This window comes from Sphaeramia orbicularis, chromosome 20, assembly GCF_902148855.1.
Source record: "Sphaeramia orbicularis chromosome 20, fSphaOr1.1, whole genome shotgun sequence".
Classification (NCBI taxonomy): domain Eukaryota; kingdom Metazoa; phylum Chordata; class Actinopteri; order Kurtiformes; family Apogonidae; genus Sphaeramia; species Sphaeramia orbicularis.
This window is the reverse complement of record NC_043976.1, coordinates 24,216,209-24,237,697: the sequence shown is the minus strand read 5'-3', so window position 1 is coordinate 24,237,697 and position 21,489 is coordinate 24,216,209. Positions and strand designations below refer to the sequence as shown.

The 21,489-nt window shown below is 40.4% G+C and overlaps 1 protein-coding gene across 1 annotated transcript in view; it reads left to right on the top strand.

Annotated features, from left to right (window-relative positions):
• ctnnd2a (catenin (cadherin-associated protein), delta 2a) overlaps positions 1-12,784 on the top strand; it is a 327,752-nt gene extending 314,968 nt beyond the window's left edge. Inside the window, exons 22-25 of the mRNA XM_030123463.1 lie at positions 1,457-1,583; positions 8,852-8,983; positions 9,327-9,403; positions 10,136-12,784. Of these exons, the coding sequence (XP_029979323.1) occupies positions 1,457-1,583; positions 8,852-8,983; positions 9,327-9,403; positions 10,136-10,558 (759 nt within the window). The 3' untranslated portion in view covers positions 10,559-12,784. The remainder of the gene's footprint in view (positions 1-1,456; positions 1,584-8,851; positions 8,984-9,326; positions 9,404-10,135) is intronic.
• The last annotated feature ends 8,705 nt before the right edge of the window (positions 12,785-21,489 follow it).

The following is a 21,489-nucleotide window of genomic DNA, read 5'->3' as shown; positions in this document are numbered from 1 at the left end:
CTGCATATATCACTCTGTGAAATACATTCATCATTCAATATTTAGTGTCTGTGTTCATTTGTGCAGCATGACAGTTTGACAGGGTGCAATTCCAGTGTACCATAAGGAGGTTATACCGGATATAATGAGATGAGTTGGGTGGGGAGGGAGGGAGCAAGAGAATGTGAAACAAGGTGAGTGAAGGAGTAGTGGATAAATAGTAGAAGTGGAGAAGAAGGAGAGAGGGACTGGGAGGGATGGCAGAGTGTGGAAGCGAGCTACCTTTGAACCGCTGTGTGTCAGAGGAGCCAGGTTTCTATTAGTCGTCAGTGCTGTGCCAGGAAATAGGAGTCAGGGGAGGACATGGGACTGTGCTCACTCCATCCCACTTCACTCAGTCTCTCCTGCTGTCTCCCTAGGTCTGTACATCTCCCGCTCGTTACTTCTCCTCTCCTCCTTCTATCGTTTCTTCCCTGTCACTTGGCTCCCTCCATCTCTGTCCTCCTCCTTGCTCTCATTACTTTCTGTCATCTTTTGTCGTTCTCAGCTCCTACCCTTTCTGGCCCTCCTCCTTTGTTTCTGCCTCATCTCCTGCATCTCTCAGTCATCCCATTCTCCTCCCCTGCACCTCCTCCTCTCTTCATCCTCCTCCTCTTCTCCAGTCTAACTGTACTAAAGTGATTCAACTCTCCCATGTACTTTCAGTCATGGCAGTTCAGCCATTTTCCCACAGCTGAACCAACGCCCCTAGACAGTAAAGAAGCTATGATGCAGTATGTCTCCATTATCATCTATCATCTGCTTGTGCTTTGCTTTCAGAGGTACCCAATTATCTTAATGCTAAATTGAATTTGGTTCCAGCTTTGTGATTGTTGTTGACTCTCATAATCCATTTTTATGAAAAGGGCTTTGCTCCAATCACTGCTAAACTAATACAGATACAAAGTCATTGGCTTTGCAGTAATTATGCTTGTGGAGTTGTTAGTTATATTAATTTTTCTACAAGGACAGCGGCATATTCACTAAGCTTGGGCTTGATGCAAGCGTGTGTTGTGCGGTTGTCTGTATGTGCTTCTAATAAACGTCTTTTTCCATCCCGAGTAAATTTTTAACTTGCCTTCTGCGTGTTGGATAACTCAAGACATCTGATATTTTTTTCCCTTTTCAGTCTATTCTTTCAAACTGTCGGAGAAGTTTACAATACTGATTTTGCAGACTAGCAAGGACAGACTTTTTTCAGTTCTCAGTCAATGTGACCTCTGCTGATTGACTGATATTTGGTGCTTTGTGGCTGTAACTTTTTCATTCGTCATTCATACGGAAAAAGTTGCTGCTGTGCTTTGTTCCACCCATTGGAGACGTTGGAACTGTAGACCTTGTTCTACTCTTGTAAGAAAACTAAGGAAACTTTGCAGCAGTATATGGATGTTTAATGTGACCTGTATGTTACTGTGTCTTTTTTATGTGTGTATTTCAGGATGGTTACTCTCAGTATCACTTCGTGGGATCTGCCTCAACGATAGAAAGAGACAGACAGAGGCCCTACTCCTCCTCACGAACTCCCTCTGTCTCCCCTGTTAGGACGTCTCCAAATAATCGTTCCGGTGAGTAGAGTGCAGCAAATGCAGTGATTACATGTGTGTACATGTGTCTCTTTGGTTTTCTTAACTGCTGTGTTCATTTCCAATAAAACTATTAAAAGAGGTGAATATACCTTTGTCATCACCTTTTCATTCAGGTAGTGAGATGATGTCATTGTTTGGATGGATTACATTGGTGAACTAGACTTCACAGGCTATCTAACTATCAACACACTGCCCCCACAGCCATGTTTTGTAGGCACTAGGCATGATGGGTAATGTCGTCATCTGCCTAGTTTTTCACAATGACACTCCCATCACTTTAGAACAGGGTCAATCTGGACTCATCAGACCACATGAACTTTTTGCATCAGAACACAGTCCAACTCTTATGTTCCCTAGCAAATTCATGTCTGTTTAAACCTCCCTGCATCAGTTAGGGCTAAATAACTTACTACAGTAACTCCCCAACAATGGCATCCCTTACGCTGTATCCCAATGGGACCTAACTTTGCTAAAAAAAAAAAAAAAAAAAAAAATTTTAAAGTATATATAAATGTCGTCAATGGAAAGAAATCATTCTCTGATCCCACTGTAACTGTGTCACATATACACACTAAAAGATAATTCTACAAGCCAAGAAAGTTCTTTGTTGTGATAAAGATGATGAAGAAACATGTAGTTTTGTATTAAACAGTTAAATGCGTAAATGATGGCATCATTCAGAGGGGATCAAAATAGTACTTGTCTTTTGCCTTTAACAATAATGCAATTTTCCCATGGGGGTCAACCACTTCAGTTCCAAGAGTTTGATGGGAGGTGAAACCTTTTTTTTTTTTTTTCGGACAGGCAACATATATCATTTCTGTATGCAAATACCTGTACTATAATAAAGGACAATAAGAACATAAGCATATGAATTTTAATGAGTTATGATTTAGACATTAGCCAGAAGCATCAACATTTACCAGTCGATCAGTCTTAAGCTAACAGCTAAATAGCTGTTAGCCAAAAGGCTTTCATCCTGTAAAGCATGATTATCGTTAGCCTTTAGCTTGAGCCCACTGGCCTTCATGCTTTGCAAAGGGCGCATTAGCATTAGCCGTTAGCATCAGTGGTAGAGGGCCCTTTAGCTGTGCTTTCTCCACACCGGGCTTAGCAAGCTGATGAGGCAGAAAAATACTTTTCCTTCCTCCCGGCTTAGAGAGGTCTTCAAGGACCCAGCTAAGAGAGAAGGGGAGGGTGGGAGGGAGAAAAAGTGTCTATTTGTGTGTGTGAGGAGACAGAGAAAGAGGGAGGGATGAGATAAACAGAGAGGGAGATAAAGGGAGAAAGCAAGGAGGCAAGAAGAATTAGGGATTGCGGGTTGGTTAATGCAGGGAGGAGGAAGTGAAGGATGAGGATTTGACTTTGGCCAGCGACATTGAAAATATGGAGTTTTTGAGATTATAGTGAGAGCAATTTGTGAGTGTGCATAGTGCAGGAGGGGAGGTGAAGGGAAATGAGGAAGGCCTGCAAATGACTCCCATCTTGCGTCTTGCTCCTCCTTTCTCTACGATTTACGCCTCCTCCTTGTCTGGCTGCTCATCCGCCCAGTCTCTCTCACCAGTTTCATTCTTCTCCTCCTCCTCCTCCTTTTAGTAATCGTACTTTTTTCCTCACCTCTCCCTCTGATCTCAGTCCTCACACACACACACAGCCATATGCATCTCTATCTCTTCTCTGCATACGCTCCAGACTGAGATTCAGCCCCTCAGAGATGGATCAAAGGAAAAGGAGTAATGATGACATGCAGGCAAACTGGGAGAGGAGCAGTGAACGAGTTTGTGTGAGGAGAGAGTGGCAAGACTGCAGAAAGGGAGGACAACTAACAGACCGCAAGGATGGCAAAGAGACAGGGGGAGATACAGAAGCAGAGGCAGCAGAGAGAGAGAGACCTTTACATCTATTATGGCCCTCACAGGGTCCTGCTGTACTTTGCACTGATAGAATAAGTCTCCCAGGCTCTCGTATCCAGCCAATTCCCCACAGTAGCCATAGCCAGTAGTGATGGTGATGTCTCTGGGGGTCTCGGTGACAGGTTTAAGCATCTCTCTTAATGGATTCTGCTGCAGATTTCACAGATAATAAATACCAAAGCTCTAAACTGTCAAAGCATTCTCAAAGACCCCCTGGTTCTGTCTCCATCTGCGTTTCTTTTGTTTAACTAAAAGTTTGTAATTCAACACAGCTAAATAGTTCCTCTTCATGTGTAAGTGCCTTTCTTTGTGTCCATTTTTGTGTTTGTATATGATGACAAGCTATTATATGCAACAGGGAAACAGATAATTGATGTGAATGTTTCTTTGCTTTTAATGTCAGATATTGAGTGGCTGTCTTCAAGAGTCAAAATTGCCCCAAAAGTGACCTAAAAATCTTTTGCCTGTTTAGTTAATTGTATTTGTGTTTCACTCTGATGCTGCTATTAGGGTATAAACAAACAAAAATCAAACCAACAGCTTGTATTTAGATCTTTTGGAGGATGTATATTCCTATTTTTTTCATGGGAAATGCTTGAATAATGAGTGATACACTCCATCAGTGCAGATGGGTCTGATCAAACGGTAACACATGGACACATTTCATGTTCAACAGTCTCTGTCGTGTAAGCAGAGTAACTTATATGAATGTATTATACATATTTGAGTAGGTATTTATAAGCACTGTAACATTATGTATAACAAAATATGGGGGGATACAATTTTTTGGTGAAAAATGTCAAATTACTGCTCAGTAACACATGGACTTGAAAAGGACATCAATTTTTTAAGCTTTACGCAAACATTCAAAACATGTGGTTCTCAACAGATATTGATATCAAGTAGGACAAAACCTTTTAGATTTTATATTCAACTATGCTGAAAATTAATTTTGGAGTAAAATATTGAAAAGTCTCCGTTGACATGAGAATGTGGTAACATGTGGAAGACTCTTTCCCATTGTTTGCATCACCCAAAATGTATCAAGAGATCATTACTTTCTGAAATTGTCACTCAAATATCTGAATTATAAGTAACTTGAAAATTAAAAATTGGTATTTTTGTGGTAACATGTGGACAGGGCCTTTTAAGCAACTCACAAATGTTCAAACTCATAAATATCAATAATATTCACAAAATAATGAAAATCTAATACTCGAAACTTAACAATCATCTATATAATCAACAGACTGAATACATTTTCAAATGATTCAGACATAATTTTTAGCGTCAAACTCGAGCTATGGCTATGGTGTAAAAAGTACAATCTATGGAATCGGTTGTGACTTTCTTTGTACAAGTGGTATTTTAAAAAGGATAACAGTTCCATAAAATACAGATCTTTAGCTAAAAAATGAGCCCAATTGATAAATGATTTGTGCAAATTTACCTTTTTATGTTGATGTTCACTTTCGCTTGATCGGACCCAGATGTTACAGTCTATTGTCATGTGTAGTTTAATAAATTGGACTGACACAAAGCTTATTTTTAGAATGCCCTTCACATCTGGAAGTATAGATTTTTTAGTACATGCTGTGTTTGTTTGAAAGTACGGGAATGTTTCGCTTAGTAGACTAAAGAGGTAGATACACTGGTAGGCAGTGGGAATTCACTGTGTCAAGATAAGAGGAACTGAGCAAACTGCTGTAAAGGGATTACACTGAGACATGCTTAGTGTGTGTTTGAACAACATGGAAAAAGGGAGAGTGTGCACCACGGTGTGCATGTACAGACCCACATATGGTTCTGCCTGTTGTGAATTTGTGTTCGTGTGTATCATGGACAAATCCGAAATTGAAAAGGTGTCAGGTTTGTGCACGTTAGATAGTTGTGAAATTCACATGTAAAAATGGAACTGTGGGGAGGCACACCCTGCGCGTTAGCAAAACCCGTTTGACAGAAGTTGTAAACATGCCAAACTCAGGCAGCTCACACCCCAAATCTCACATAATTTAGATGCATGAACATAATGACAACTGATGAACTTATTTTTCTCCCTTACTTTAATGAACATGCTCATTTATAGCAGCTTAAATTAGTATTAGAGCAGTAACTGTATGACAATATGACCCTAAAATAAGGACATTATGTCATCAAGTTTATCACATTCACAGCAAATAAAATGCCAAAATAAATTCACACCTCAAACTGACAGGAATTCAAGCCCAGAGAGTTCCTAAGAGAATTTCATACTAATTTTGAACTGTAGATTATCTAAGAAGTCATTAAACTCATTAGATTTTGCCATTATCTGAGATATGAAGAGAAATAATTTATTAGATTTATTAAAGCTACACTGTACGATGTGGCATTTTTACACTTTTCTTTTATGATCTTAAAATGCTCCTAATAAGCATGTGGCAAACTAAATGTAAAGGAAATCCACCAGGTTTTGAAACTCAAAAATGTTTAATTATCATATATTTCTCATATAGAGTTATTGTTACCATTATAATTATCACCATGGTTGTTACTGTTTGTATTGTTGATGCTTTCTTGTGAGGGTCTTTGACACCTTCTTCTTTCTTGAACCCCCCCCCCCCCCCCCCCCCATGTCAAGTCCGGCATCGTAATGTGGTTCAACAAAACTCATAATAAACACAGTAGAATATCAAGGGGAGCTTCACATACTTTATGAAGTTACCCTTGGCAAAGCAAATTTATTCAGCACCAAAAGGCAGCCAGACTACCATTCTGCTGTGAGGATGCTGGACAAGACAAGTTTAAAAGAAAAAAAGAAAAAAAAAAAAGAAATCCACCAGGTTTTGAAACTCAAAAATGTTTAATTCTCATATATTTCTGATAAAAGTCTGACCAATCATTTTATTCGGTCTGAATAAGATAATTGGCTGAGCATCCTGTCTATCAGTCATCCGTTACTGCCGTCCCACATCAGATACCAGTACCTCTGAATCTGGCGTTTCACTGGCGCTGCTCCTCCCGTCTAGGGCTGTGAATGGATAGAGCTCAAATGCACCATGGGGCTGAAGGGAATAAACGGATTTCTTAACAGAAACAACAACCAAGGGGAACAAACAGAAAAACCTGATTGCAGCAGTCAGAGTCCGGTAAATGAAGGATGGTGATAAAGTCTGGGAGTCCGGCGTACTTGACTCTGCAGACACCTCCACACAAAGCTCAATTTTTATGACCGAGTGGGCTCCGCGTACATGTACTTGGTGTCACACAATGTAGCATGATGAATGTATGGAATATGAAACCTCAAATGTCCACGGACAGTGCGCGGAGTCCGCATGCTCACACTACGGCACAGTCCACCCCATTCTGTGGGAGAATTTATTGTAGGTGATGAGGTGCAGTGAACACAATGATTCACCGACCAGACCATTAAATACAGGGTCTCCTAATGATAAAGGAGCCACAGGTGGATGATGTTGTGTCTGATTGCTGAGGGAGGGGTCTACAGCCACGCCGGAGTGGACCATGACACCTCCACTTCCCACCGCATGCATTAGGTGTGTGTGTGTGTGTGTGTGTGTGTGTGTGTGTGTGTGTGTGTGTGTGTGTGTGTGTGTGTGTGTGTGTGTGTGTGGAAGGCATCAGAACTCAGGCAGTGGGAAGCAGGCGGGGCTTTGGAGGTAGGCGAGTTGTTCATGTTCAAATTTTCACTAAGTGCTGTGCGACATGTGAGATCGGTAGGTATAGCTTTAAGACTTTTTTTGGAGTGTATGCCAAAACAAAAGTAAAATTGAGTTTTCTACAGCACATTCCTGTGTGGTTTCTTATCTCACAATAAAAGTCTTGTTAAGAAATTAGGGAGTTCCATCAACTGAGAAATTAGAAGGCTTTTAATTTGGAGGAATCACAGGAAGTGTTTTTTGTATCAAAAGTTTAACTTTAGTAAGCTAAACAGACCTTTATACATTTTCAACACAGGGAAATGACACAGAGATCCAGACATACACACAGCGCAGTGTTCATACTGATGTAAGTTTAAGTACATTGTTACACATGGACACACACACACACACACAGACATTTGTGATTTCAAACCCCTGCTTGCCCTCAGAACATCAACTTAAGTTCTACTGTTATGACCAAAAAAAAGGTTATAGGTGCTGTCTGAAACACTGTGAAAAGCTCTATATATCTTAATCATTATTTATTTCCAATGTGTGAACAGATCATAATGTACTTTAGTAAAAAAAAAAAATAAAAATAAAAAAAAAAAATCTACCTTCCTACCCTGTCTGTAACAGTTTATAGACTGATTTCTATCCAGAGGACTCAGCTCAACTTTTCCCTAAATCCAAAGGGTGAAACTCAGTAAGGTTTCATCCAGATTTTAACTGAATTTTCAGAAAATTTGCAAAAGAAAATAGGTCGGTATTTGCAAAAGAGGTAGCTGGTATCATCTTTTGTCTCCACTGTTCTGGATCATTTAAGGTTGTTTCAGACTCTTCCACAGTCTGTCAAAGACTTTGTCTAACATTTGTTTCCATTGCACTTACTCCCATTTACCTTCTGTCAATAGAAAAGCTTTTCCACCTCTCCTAGGTGTGAAAAAAGGTATTGTTCTAATGTTTGGCATTTCCACATATTCTATTATGCAAAATGGGTGTTATGTTAATAAAAAACAGTTGGATGGAAACATTCCTTCCTCATGCTCATTTCTCAGTCTCTCCCCAATTGAACTGGTTCAGAACATTTTTTTTTAAAGAGAGAGAGAGGAGTTTAACTTCAAAGATATAAGATATCTGTGAGAGTCTTTGTTTTGTTGTCTGCTGTAACATCATCATTTACTCTTTTGCAGGATTTAGTCTTCATTGTAGCTTTGTTCAAGGTCAGGGTTTGTGTGATAGCCCATGTTCTGACTATGGGGTTCAGTTGTATTATATATGTGCCATGACTAAATTGGAATTGACTGCTGCTGACTGTGTTTTAAGCATATAAGAAAGAAAAGAAACATTTGATTTAAAAGACCAAACAATGCACATGCTATGAAAACTGAGATTCCACAGATGTGTCCAAAGCTGCCGTATGTGAATGTATGTGTGAATTCCCAGGCGTTCTTTAACATGTTGGAGGTGACCCTTTGTACTGACAAGTTAAATTATGAATAATGACTGTGCATCTTCAGGACCAAGACACACACATACACACATAAAAGCATGCACATTGTGAAAGCACATGCTGTTCTGAGTATATTGCTCATTATTTTTGCAATGCGTGCGTGCGTGTGTGTGTGTGTGTGTGTGTGTGTGTGTGTGTGTGTGTGTGTGTGTGTGTGCGCGTGCGTGCATATGGGTGTAGCAAGCGCTCCAGCCTCCCCCAGAGAGATGATGAGTCTGAAGGAACGCAAGATGGACTATGATTCCACGGCAACCAATGCTGGTTTCCATAGCAACAAAGGAGAGCACACATCCCGGAAAGACGGCATGGCAGGTGCGTGTGTGTATACAGTATGTGTGTGTATGAGATGGTGAGACAGAGAAAAATTAAAGGATTCTATTTTATCCTCCTCTTTAGATTTCTTTCTCTTTTGTCTTTCACTATGTTCTGCTCTTACGTTCTGCCCTTATCTGTTTTTCTACATTAAACTATTTTTCTTCTCTTACTGATACACTTAGATTTTTCTCTATCTGCTCTATTTATCTTTTACTATATTCAAAGCTGTATTTTTCTTTTGTGACTGTACAATTTTTCACGTTTTTGGCAATAATTGTCATTATTGTCATTGTTGATGGGGTTGATGTTCACTCATTTACATAAACGGTTCACCTTTCAGTTCAAGTATCCTGTGGGACATCTACGTTATTCCGAAATTCTTACCTGACCACCAGTGATGATATCAAGCAAAACCAGGTGAGATAACAGTTCTGCATGAATGTACTTCCCGTTTACAGTTTTAACATGTCAGTCTCAGCCATTCAGCAGACTTAAACAGTGCATGTGTGTGGCACTTGTAAATTGACATATGCTGTCATGACAAGGTGGTTATTACACATGAAATACTTGCAAGATGGAAGAAGCACACATGCGCACACATGCGCACACATGCACACATGCACATAAAAGGTGTTTCACTGTGATAAGAGAAGCACTGGCGGAATATGTGATATAGACACGCCCTTTGCTCAGATAGCGTCAAGCCAGTGCAACCTGAAACCACACTTGCTTCCATTTAATGACAGCTAGTAAAGAGAGAGGACTAACAAAAATATATTTAGCACTCACCAGAGCTGCAATCCCTCAGACACCGAGATTTTGCCATTAGAGTTATAGAGTTGGAGATGAATTGCCCTCCTCAATACCTGCATGTAATAGAGAATTCACAGAGAACTCACAGCATGATTCCCATCCCATTTGATTCCTATCAGAGCCTTTTTACCCTTACTACCTGCCTTTCAAACCCTTTTCCCCCATGTTTTCCTCACTGCATACCTGACACTCTCCTCTCCTCCTCTCTCCATTCATCTCCCTCCCTTCTTTTCACTTTGCTCCCTTTACTCACACATTTCTATGTCTTTCCACTCTTGCTCACTGCACTTCTCCCTCACCCCCCACTTTCTGGCACTTCTCCTGCATCCCTACCAGGCTCCAGCCCAGCCCTGTGTCGTGCCTCCCCAACCCCAGCAGGACAGCCCATCAGCAGCTGTGCTAAAAGACTACGACCCCTATCCTCCTCCTCCTTCCTTCCCCCAGCCGCAGCCACCACAGCCTCCACCTCACAGCCAGAGCCGGAGCTTTGACGAGGCTTACTACGAAGAACAGGGACCTCCTCCTCCGCCTCCATCCCAGCCACAGCCCCAGATCCCAGCGCAGGCCCAGCCTCAAGCCCAACCACAGCAGCCTCCAAGCTCCACTGGACCACCCCGGGATCCAAGAGAAGACCTGCGCATGCATCTGGGCCTCAAATCCACTGGCAACTACGTAGACTTCTACTCGGCCTCTCGGCCATACAGCGAACTGAACTACGAGACCAGCCACTACCCGGCCTCGCCTGACTCCTGGGTTTAGTTAGACTATGTTAAGGGGGGGGCAAGAGAGAGTCTGCGTGTACGTGTGTGAAAGGGATTATTTTTGCAAGCGATCAACAACAAATTATTACAAGGTTGCAGCAAGTGGCAATGGCAAAGTTCTCTCAATTAAAGGGAACACAGAAGTAGGCAGGGTAGAAAAGCAAAGGACGGTCGAGTGACAAAGAGTGACTGTGCATGTGCATGCCGGCATTTTCTTTTTTTTGTTTTCCCAGACTGCTTTATTTCCTCAAAGTCAGCTCCATTGCACCGGTGAGTGGATAAGGAGCAAGTGGGAGTGGAAACTGTATGAAGTGTGTTTGAGAAGGTGAAAGAGGAGTGGGCAGGGGAATAGATAAAAAGACAAAACAACCAGGTGTAGAGAGTACAGAGAGGTCTAAAGAGGAAGAAATAGATGAGATCAAGAAATAATGGGGAGTGGGTGAACAAGAGCTCTTACTTTATTGGACTATGAAGTCGCCCGACCTTTTGTCTAAGACAGAGAGAGGACGAGAGGAGAAACCTAGATGGCATGAGGGTTCTTGAGGAGGACAGAAAGAATAAAAGCACAGAGAAAGATGAAAGCACATCAGGGACAAGGAAAGAAGTGGATGTTTACCATTTCACCCAAGTGACAAACGTAGCACTGCTTTTATCCCCTCTTTTTTTGCGTCGGCCTTGTTGCCTACAGAGCCTTCTTATTTGTTTTCAAGGAATGTCATCTGTAAGAGACTTCTTTTCGCCATCATTCTTTTGCATCTTTTTTTATTTGTACTTTTCTAAATTTTCACTCGAAACATTTTTTAATTTCTTTGTACAGTTCAAAGGTGATATAGTGTGTATATTACACGTTTTTGATGGGGCCACTTATGAAAATATGTTTTTTTTTTCCCATGACTACTGACTAAAAACAACAAAAGCAACAACAAGAAAAATAAGTGAAACGAGAACACAAGAAGCAGAAAAGACGTTGTCAGTGGACACTTCCGTTCTGCCCTTTTTCCAGCTGGAGAGGAAGCCCTGCAGTATTTGTGTTTTTCTCTCTCCATCAGGTGAATTCTGTTCATGCTCATGGACATGCTCAAACGTCAAGAGCACTTTAAGGCTGCCAGAGCATCTGATTGGCAGAGCAGCGTTGCTCCTGAGTCCCCGTCAACAAAAGTGCTTTTTCACTGCCTAAACAATACATGTCTATGTTTAAAGCACACTGTCTTTGAATGGGAGAGTCTTTTCCTTTTAAGGATCTAATATGTTTGGCCATGTTAACTTTTAGTGGATTTTCATCATCACTTGTGCATAAAAACTGTTCTGTCCAGTTAGAGCCACAGTGAATATCGTACAACTCTGTGTACACTAGAAATAAAGAGAAAGAGCAAGAAATGACATTGTGCCAAACTTTGACACCTCATGGACCAGTCCTAAAGGACTTTAAAGGGACATTTTGTCGAAGTTTACAGACAATGACTGGATGACTCCCTCTGCCCTTTCTACCTTTTATTTCCATGTGTTTTGATCAGGTGAGGACGTATTTATCACTGGGGATCATGGGTAACATCTCCCTCCCATAAATGTACAGACCTGCCTCTCTGTGTTGGCTGAGCATGTGTGAGTGTGCGATTGTGTGGACGTGTGTGTGAGGGTGTGTGTGTGTCTGTGTATGTGTGCATGTATGTGACTGAATGCGTGGCCCGTGTGTACATGTAAACTTGAGCGAGCGTATCTATGCATGCATGTGTGTAGTAGTGTGCGTATGCCCCTGTTGCGTGTATGTATGTGCGTGTGCGTTCCTGTATAAATCAATGTCCAAACAAGGCATTCCTACTGACAGGTTGTCCAGTTTTACAACATGAAAAACCAAGATAAAAATCACTAGAATGAAATGTTGATATAGAATGGCAAATCTATAAATATATGAATATAAATATAAATATAAATATATATATAATTTTTATGTGCAGATGTCAGTGTCTCTAAATGCAACAAATGTTCACAGAGAAAAATGACTATGTGGTGTACAACAGGACTCTTATTCACTTGACCTAAATGTGGAAACTGCTGATCGGGCCCCCCCTATCTCCAATCAAGACAAAAGAAATATCCCACCTGAAAATGCTCAGGCTCTGGTGCGAGTTGTGTGTTATTGTGTGTCCATGCTTCTTAGATGACCCTGCTGAGAGAGGACCGTACTTGAACACAAGGAAAAATAAAAAGACTCTTTGCAATCAAACACTATGGTCTCGGCTACTGTTTTATCATTTTAGCAGGTTTCGACTTCGAGAAGGGTTGTCCAGTTGTTAAATATTATGTGCTGTGTTTTTGTTTTTCTCACCAGGCAACACCAATTATGTAAGTTTTAGAGATAAATCTACAGTCAGTGACATAGGTTATTACTTTAGGTTGATGCTCTGTCATAGTACTGTAAACTATATACTGTTTTATAAGCTGCAGATATGATGTTTTACAAGCTGTTGGAATGTTTTATTTTAGACACCAGTTGCAGGACATTTCTCCTGACCCTAGCAGATGTTTATTGCCAAATTGCACTAGGACAAAAATAGACTGTATTCAGAATTACATTTGAAAGCAATTCACATTCTCATTAGCTGAAAACAATGTGACAGCGTTTCATCACTGCGCATCAGTAAGTTTGAAATGTAGCACATGACATAACACAATGCAAACACTGTCAATAATTTGAGATTGCCTTCACACACACTATTTACTAGGATTGTCTCCCCTGGCTGACAAGCAACACTGTTAACGTCTTGATACTATCATCTCTTCTCACAAACATATTCACTTGGGACTTGACAGACTGGCGTGTGGGAACATGTTGTATGATAATGCGTTGGATATCAGTCATATTCACACTTCCTCTGATAATGACCCCTTTCAGATGCTGTAAAGTTAATGTACTAACACAGTGCAACAGTGATATTCATGTATAATCATGACAGAGGGCTTAATACATCACTGCGATGTTGCCCCAGAGTGACAGCAGTGGGACGCGGTTTGTGTGCTGTTAGTAATAATGGAGAGATGTAAAGCCAATGCGACGGTTCATACACCCACCAGCCTCTATTGTCCTACTAATGACAGTGGACAGACATCAAACATTCAGTAATGGAATTTCCTATTTTGTATTTTTCCAGTGTTTTGTTCCCGCAGTATGACGCCCTTACAACTTTGATCCCATTTATCCAGATATCTATTCTGACACCGAACTGGACCTGTAGCGTATTTAAATGAAAGAGGCTGGGCTGGAGGTAGCAGCATTTGTTACAATCCATTGGAATTCATTTTTCCCTCCTCTCCCCCTCCTCTCCCCCTCCCTTCCCCTTCTTTGATGCTGTCTAGGTTAGGCCTGTGAAATGTACTGCAAGGTAATAACTCCATTGCGTTGATTATTAGCCTTCACAATAGAGGCAAGCCTTCTATGTCTGAGCACAGTCCTATAGTGGAAGGCTGGTGTAACTTAATGTGGCATGAAAATAGCTCTTCAATTTTCCTACGCACTGCCTTTCTAGAAACTGCCCTGTTCCTCCCTCCAGATGCCTCTGGCCTTCACTATCTTACCCCTCTCTCTCTCTCTCTCTCTCTCTCTCACTCTCTCTCTCTCTCTCTCTCTCTCTCTCTCTCTCTCTCTCTCTCTCTCAGCTTTCTCTTCTCTCATAGCATCCAGGCCCATTCAGCAATCACCGACCTCAAGCCAGTCTCTAAGGTGTGTGTCTGTCTGTGTGTGTGTAACCCATGTATGTGTGCAGGTACATGTCAGCAGACGACTGCAGAAGACTTGAACGAGGGGACACAAAGTGAAATGTAAGGGAAAACGAAGGAGACAGAGACATAGAGGGGAGCAGGTGGAGGGTCTGTGATTTATACTCTGAGGATTTGAGCGTGAAATCAATTTGTGTTTAAGAAGAAGTGAGGCTCCGCATAGCCACTGTGTGCCACAGATAGACCTAGAGAAATTTATGCTCTCATCTGAAGCGGAAGAAGGAGAAGGAGGTGGAGCCTGAAAGAAACAGAACATGGTCTCAAAGAGAAGGTGAAAATAAATAAAGGGTGAAGAAATAGAAAAGTCATAGGAAATGGGAATTCTGGTGAAATGAAAAGCATTATGAATCAGAAGTAGCATGTTGTGTAGCCAAGTTTCAACAGAAACTCAGAATACACTGTATTGTTAGTCTGGCTCACAGCATGTACTCCTCTGACATAATACTGCCATAGGGTGATGATTATTGGATGATTATGACTTGTTCTCGTCCCTTACACAAAGGTTTGACAAACACACATCTTTTTATGTGGCCTTTTCTTGTACAAGGATTCAATCATCTACTACCGAGCCATGCTTCATGTCCAAATGTTTCACCAGAACAAGATTTTCATCCTATTTTGCACAGTTAGTGCATAATTAACACGAAATTATTAGACCACTTGGCATTTTTAAGAAGATGATCTGTTTCTTTGTTGTTTTTTTTCTTGGGTTGGCCATAAAATGGATGAAATATCTCCAGTCAGTCATCATTTTGCGCTATAAACCATAGAATAGAGCCATCATAAGGAGATTTAGGTAATTTTCTAGGCCAAAAACAAGCAAGGCCCAGTCTACTGTCAATGGGCAGCCATGGTGGTAGAGCGGGTCGTCCAATAACCGAAGGGTTGGCTGTTCGAATCCCGCTCTGTCCTAGTCAGTCTATTGTGTCCTTGGGTGAGACACTTCACCCTCCTTGCCACTCACACTGGTGTATGAATGCGTATGAATGTTAGGTGGTGGTCAGAGGGGCCATAGGCATGAATTGGCAGCCACGCTTCTGTCAGTCTGCCCCAGGGCAGCTGTGGCTACAAATGTAGTTTACCACCACCAGAGGGGGAATGTGAGAGCGAATGAATAATGGGTCAATAATGTAAAGGGTGTCTAGAAAAGCGCTTTATAAATCCAATCCATTATTAATGTTGTTAGCATGTTCTTTTATTGGAAGCTCCAAGGATGAGTCAAGATGCGTCTTGGCCTCAATTTTAACAAAATTTAATCTGGTCACAAATGAGGTACATACTCAGCTCTGAGGATTCAACCAGAATGAGTACAGATAGTCAAAAGTGTGTTACATTTATTTTCTGTGGGCAGGTTCACCTGTACAGTGGGTTGGACTTTAAATAACATGTTATCTGACTCTAAGTCACGCAGTTGTGGGGCCTCATCTGTATGTAAACTTATGCCAACAGTAAGTGTACGTTTTGTTTCCTGTGTTTAACAATCTTATGTGTGGGAATGTGTGTATTTAGACATGTATCTAAGGGAAGAACAGGAGAACCTAACTCCTGTGCTCACACATTTCCTGTCTTTGAAAGCTTAACATGCTGACCAAAATGTTTAAACAGGATAAACAAATAAATCCTGGTCGGAGACAACTTACTACTGACAGTGTTAAAATAGAACAGGTTAAACAGATGGATCCTATCTTAAAAGCATTAACTGCTGACTACTAAAAAGATTAAATTTATCCAAGTTAGAATAATATTTCACAATCATGTTCCTTCTCAAAAGAAACCAAATTCCTTGTGTGATCATTGTCAGGTGTGATTGTGGTAAAATCACTGGTGATGATGACTTTTAGCTGTGATTCTTTAGAATGTATAGGTCTATGTTGCTCATTAAGTAAATATTAAAGTTGAAAGTGGGTAACAACCGTTGGACTCACTTTATCTGATATTTGTTTTGCTCAGAGCAACCATTTGCATATTTAATGAACATTATGAAATCATGTTTTGGAGACAAAAAATCTGTCAAGTGTTCTAATAATTTTAGCCACCACTGTAGATATATGTATTACAGCATCACAAAGTGTGGAGAGAGGTCTACTGTATGAAACTACTGTATTACCGCTGGTGTTAAGGTGCATTAATTCCAAACTGTGTTGGAATTGTCCATCTGAACGCTGGGTCTCGGGAGGGCCTTTCACAGTTGTTTTTTCCAAACCTCTTTTCCCTACTTTTGAATACGCCTGCAACAGCTGGTATCTGAAATTAAAAACTAAAGCTCATATGTGGGCTGCACACCTGTCTTCATAGGGCTTGGTACACTTAGCAGTCATTTCGTATATACGCAAAGATATCTCCTGTTTATAAGTCGACAGATTGTACAAATCAAGTATTTCTAATTGTAAAGGCATGAAACACTGTAGGGAAAACATGCACGTGAGATCTATATGCACCTGCCTAACAGTGTGTTTTGAACGAAGACGATGTTGCATTACACTAACCAAACAGAGTGACTGACAGGCCATACTTAACTTTTTAGGCTTTTTTTTTTTTTTTTTCATGCATCGATCAGTGTTACAATATCTTATCTCACGTTGCAAACTACATTTGGACATTTAACCATTCCATTTAGGTCACAGGTTTTCTTCTGGACATACTCATCTTTGCATGTATTCATAAAACAACACTGGAATAAAATCTTACTTTTTATACTTTATTGTTAAGTAATAGTGTGTAACATTTTATGTGTGATTAGATTGCTAAATTGAAGATGTCACCTGTCGAACTGTGTTTGCCTAGGTTTATATTTTTAAGAGATGTAAGCCTCACCAAGAGATAAAAAAAAAAAGTATGAAATGTGATTATGGAGCAAAATTACAGACACTAAGATGAGATAAAATGCAAGAGAGGAAAAAGCAGAAAAACTGGCTTTTGCAGACAACAGCACTTCCAAATCCCTTCTTATTTCAATCAGGTACATATGCCACTCATTTCTTATTTTCCCTGCTGTTCTGAATTCTGCTGCAACTAGCAGCTAAGCAACAGAATAAAAAAAAGGCAGGCAGCCCCCCCACAGTGAAATGTTCACTACTGTATGACATGGGTGTTATCATGGTTCATTTACACCTACTGGAAGTGGCAGGATGTTTCAATTTGATCCTTACCAAGTATCCTTTCATAGTGTACAAAGACTGAACTGTGCTTATTAATATGGTGGACTATAGCCGTGGAAAATTAATAATGATAGAGTACCTTTGTGAAAGGCTCAGCAGGAATATTACTTCAGAACAAAATATCACAGCAAGAGAAATCCTGTTTTTTGAAACATCACAGTGTGTATAGAGGTTTATTATGTAGCTATATAACACATGATTTATTGATTTTTTCCATATTTTTTCACACAAGGTCATTTGACAGTATTTGCCTTCATGTCCCTCCTAAATACACGCCCACATAACCCTCAGCATTCAGCTGAGATTTAAGAGAAGTGAGTTGACTGCATTGCAGTGTATAGACATATTTACACAAGCAGAAAATACTTGGCAGTCATAAATTGATAAATATTTTGTACAATAGGTTACATCTCTTTTATGCCATATCAATGGTTTTACATGCTTGGAAGACTCTTGATGATGCAGAAAAAATCGTTTTGCTCTATCAGTGGTGCAACAACTGAATTTTATCCAAGACACAGAACAAAGTACTATCAGGAAATTTCTCATGCCGACCACAAATAACTCCAAAACCCACAAAATATTCACTCACACGGAGATGGGTGAGTGTTTTGTACTCCCTTGTCTCTGTGGTGCCATTAAAACGATGCTTACCTCAGGTGCACCCAGTCCTTAGGCAGCAGGGAACCGCCTTCACAATAGGTGTCTGACTTGTTTAAGTGGGTGTGAGCAAATTCAGCTGTGTATTTTCCATCCCAAAATGAACTTGAACTTAGCCTTCCCACAGAGGAGAAAGACAACAAAGGGAGGAAACCTTTTGTAATCGATAAAGCATCCAGTTATTGCTAATTAATCAGCTTGCTGCAGATGCCTTTCTTCTTGTGATCCACCTTGTTTTAGTAGCACTATGATTCACATGAACACATGCAACATACTGATGGTGGTCTCTTGTGCACACACACAAACGCACACATGCGCACACCATAAGGCACCCTGTCAGGTATTGAATAGTCAATGCTGCAGAGCAGAAGCCTTGGTTATTCATGTGTGATAGTGCTGCTGCAGAGGACCCAGCTGCCTCACACAGAGCTACGTCAGTGTATCTAAGAGTGTATGTGTGTGAGAGAGAGCAATGTTTAGTATTTATGTGTCAGAGGCATGATTGCATGTGTGTGTGTGTGTGTGTGTGTGTGTGTGTGTGTTCGTGTGTGTACACCTGTCAGTTTGAGCAAATTCACTCACCTGTGACGTCCTCATTCTGTCTTTCTGTAAGCCGTCACTGAGAGTGTTCCTCTCAAAGGCCCAGGTAGCACACACACACATTCACACACATACAGTCATATCAACCATGGGCAGGTGTTGAGATCACTGACTTCTGGAGAGGATTTCACCTATGGCAGCTTGAATTCGTGCCATGTATTTTCTCCCAGAGTAATGAACACTCTCTCCCATAGCCTTGTCTGTGTGTGTGTGTGTGTGTGTGTGTGTGTGTGTGTGTGTGTGTGTGAGTGTGTGTGTGTGTGTGTGTGTGTGTGTGTGTGTGTGTGTGTGTGTGTGTGTGTGTGTGTGTGTGTGTGTGTGTGTGTGTGTGTGTGTGTGTCTGTGTGTGTGTGTCTGTGTCTGTGTGTTCTTCAGGGGAGAGGAAAGAAAAAAAAGGGGGAAAAATGGGTGGAAGCAAAGTGACACAAAAAAAGAAAGTGTGAGAAGGAAGATAAGTATGCTGGATGGAGAGTTATGTATTTGTCTTTTGGTACAGGGTTGTGTAGTTTCTATGGGTGACTCTTCACTTTTTCTGGGGCATCACAGGCTGAGCTTTGTTGGAGTGACAGTGATGATGAATCCTGCAGGACACACACTCCCAAACACAACTGGAGACACTTCTTAATGTAGAAAAGCTGCATTCTTCCATCTAGTGGCCACATATGTACACACACCCACACATTTACAGTATTTATGAGTCTGTGCAGTCATAGACAGAACTACACTCACATCCAAGTTTCCATATGTGAAATGCCAGGAGGATAAAATATTCTATCATAATAATGCTGTTATATATAAAAATAATAATGTAATAATGCTGCTGGGTTTATGTTTTTTGACTTTTTATTGCGTTTACCGCATGTAAGCATGAAGTTTGTTTGGTATTATTTCTTTGGATGGCACTTTGTAATATAACAAAACTGACAATGCATTTCTTGTTGCCCTCATTATTCTAAATTTACAGTTGAAGAACAGTTTTATTTAGCTTTTCATATCATTTAATCACCACTGTGAGCATATAACCTTTGATTTAACATATAGATAATTCACATTTTTGGATGCACTGCTGCAAAAATAATTGCTGAAAGATAGGTTTTATAAAAGGATTCCCATTTTCGAGACTGAGACTGTTATGTATGTTTGGGAAAAGTATGATACTTTGTCGAGCAACTTCCTAAATGCAATAATCTTTCTGTTAACACCACTGTTTGCAATGATTTATGTTGAGAAAACTCTGCAGATTGATCAAACAAACTAGCAGATATCATTATCACAGTCATGTCATTATCATATTTATTTTTATTACAGAATATGTAAAGAAAATACCCTCCATGAAACACAAGTTAGAAATCTTATTTGCTTTGTTTTGAGATCAGGATTTAACTGGAGAAAGTTTATACCCAACAAAAACTGAATGCAATCCAGGGCTTCACAGATATGAACAGTATAGTACATCAACTTGTCCTTTTAAATAAGGGTTAATGAAGTCCAAACGTTTTAATCAAACATCACAATTCATCCTCTTATCAGCGGGATGCATCCTGACCTGTGAATGAACCCCTGGCCTTTTGATTGGCTGTCATCACCTTCCTCAGGGACACTAATGCCCTGGCAACAGATTCTTACACTTTGAGGAATAAATGACATGCTGGGTCCACCTCTCCAATGCCAAAAGCCATTGCTCATCAGGAGCTTGTGTGTGCACTGCAAAATTTGTGGGTGTGGGATGGCATTAGTTGCCACATAAAATACATTGCAAAGAGATCATGAAAATTATCTAATTGCATCTGTGTTTTTCTTTGTGGGCGCATATTTTAATGAATAATGCAAATGTACTCAGTCGTGTTTGGGTGCATAAGGGTGTGTGGAATGATCATTACTTTTTCTGGTGGTCTGAGTGATGTATGCTGCTGCCACTTCACACTACAATTGCATATTACAACACACATACAGACACACAAACATCACCCTACAGTGTTTAATGGAAAATATTATCCAAGTGTAGTTTAATTTGTGTTTTTTTTCCCTCTTCTCTCAGTATCCTATATCACCTCGAGGCTGTGCCTACAACTCTCAGCTTCGCCTAAGGACACTGTCATGTCAGCCAATTAATGAACCACTGTGGACTTAAAGTGTGAAAACAGAAAGTAGGCTGTCGCTGAGGTCACCACTGCTCCAGTCATACTTAGTGCAGTTTGGTTTTGCAGTCTGGTGGACTGTCCCTTTTGCCTTTCATTACCCATGCTGCTTCTGCTGCTGCATAGCTTGACAGTGGACTTACATGCAAATGATGGAAACAGGCTGCCTCAATAAAGAATGTCTTGGCTTAATAATTGCTTCCATTTAGAGGCTGTGTAGGTGGAGAGAGACACTACTTTAATGTGTGTCTTTCAACTTTTATGGTCTGTGCACTTACTGATATTTCAATAATTTATGAATAGAATGGCAAAAATATTTAATCCAACAATTACCTCTTGCACTCCATAGTGTACTTAACTTGTAACCTCAATTACATTTTAAAGAATCCTCTTTTTTTTTGCTTGTATTGGCTACTTGTTAAAGGGAACAACAAATTGAGGGGTGAGGCAATTTCTAGGAGTCAACGCCAGTTACCTAGCAACTTCATGACAACACAACAGCAAGACTAAAGGATGTAGTAAACCAAGACAAAGAGCAGTCGTGCACACCCTTAATGAAATAACATGTCATTTTTACTACAGACTTTTTAATGAATCAA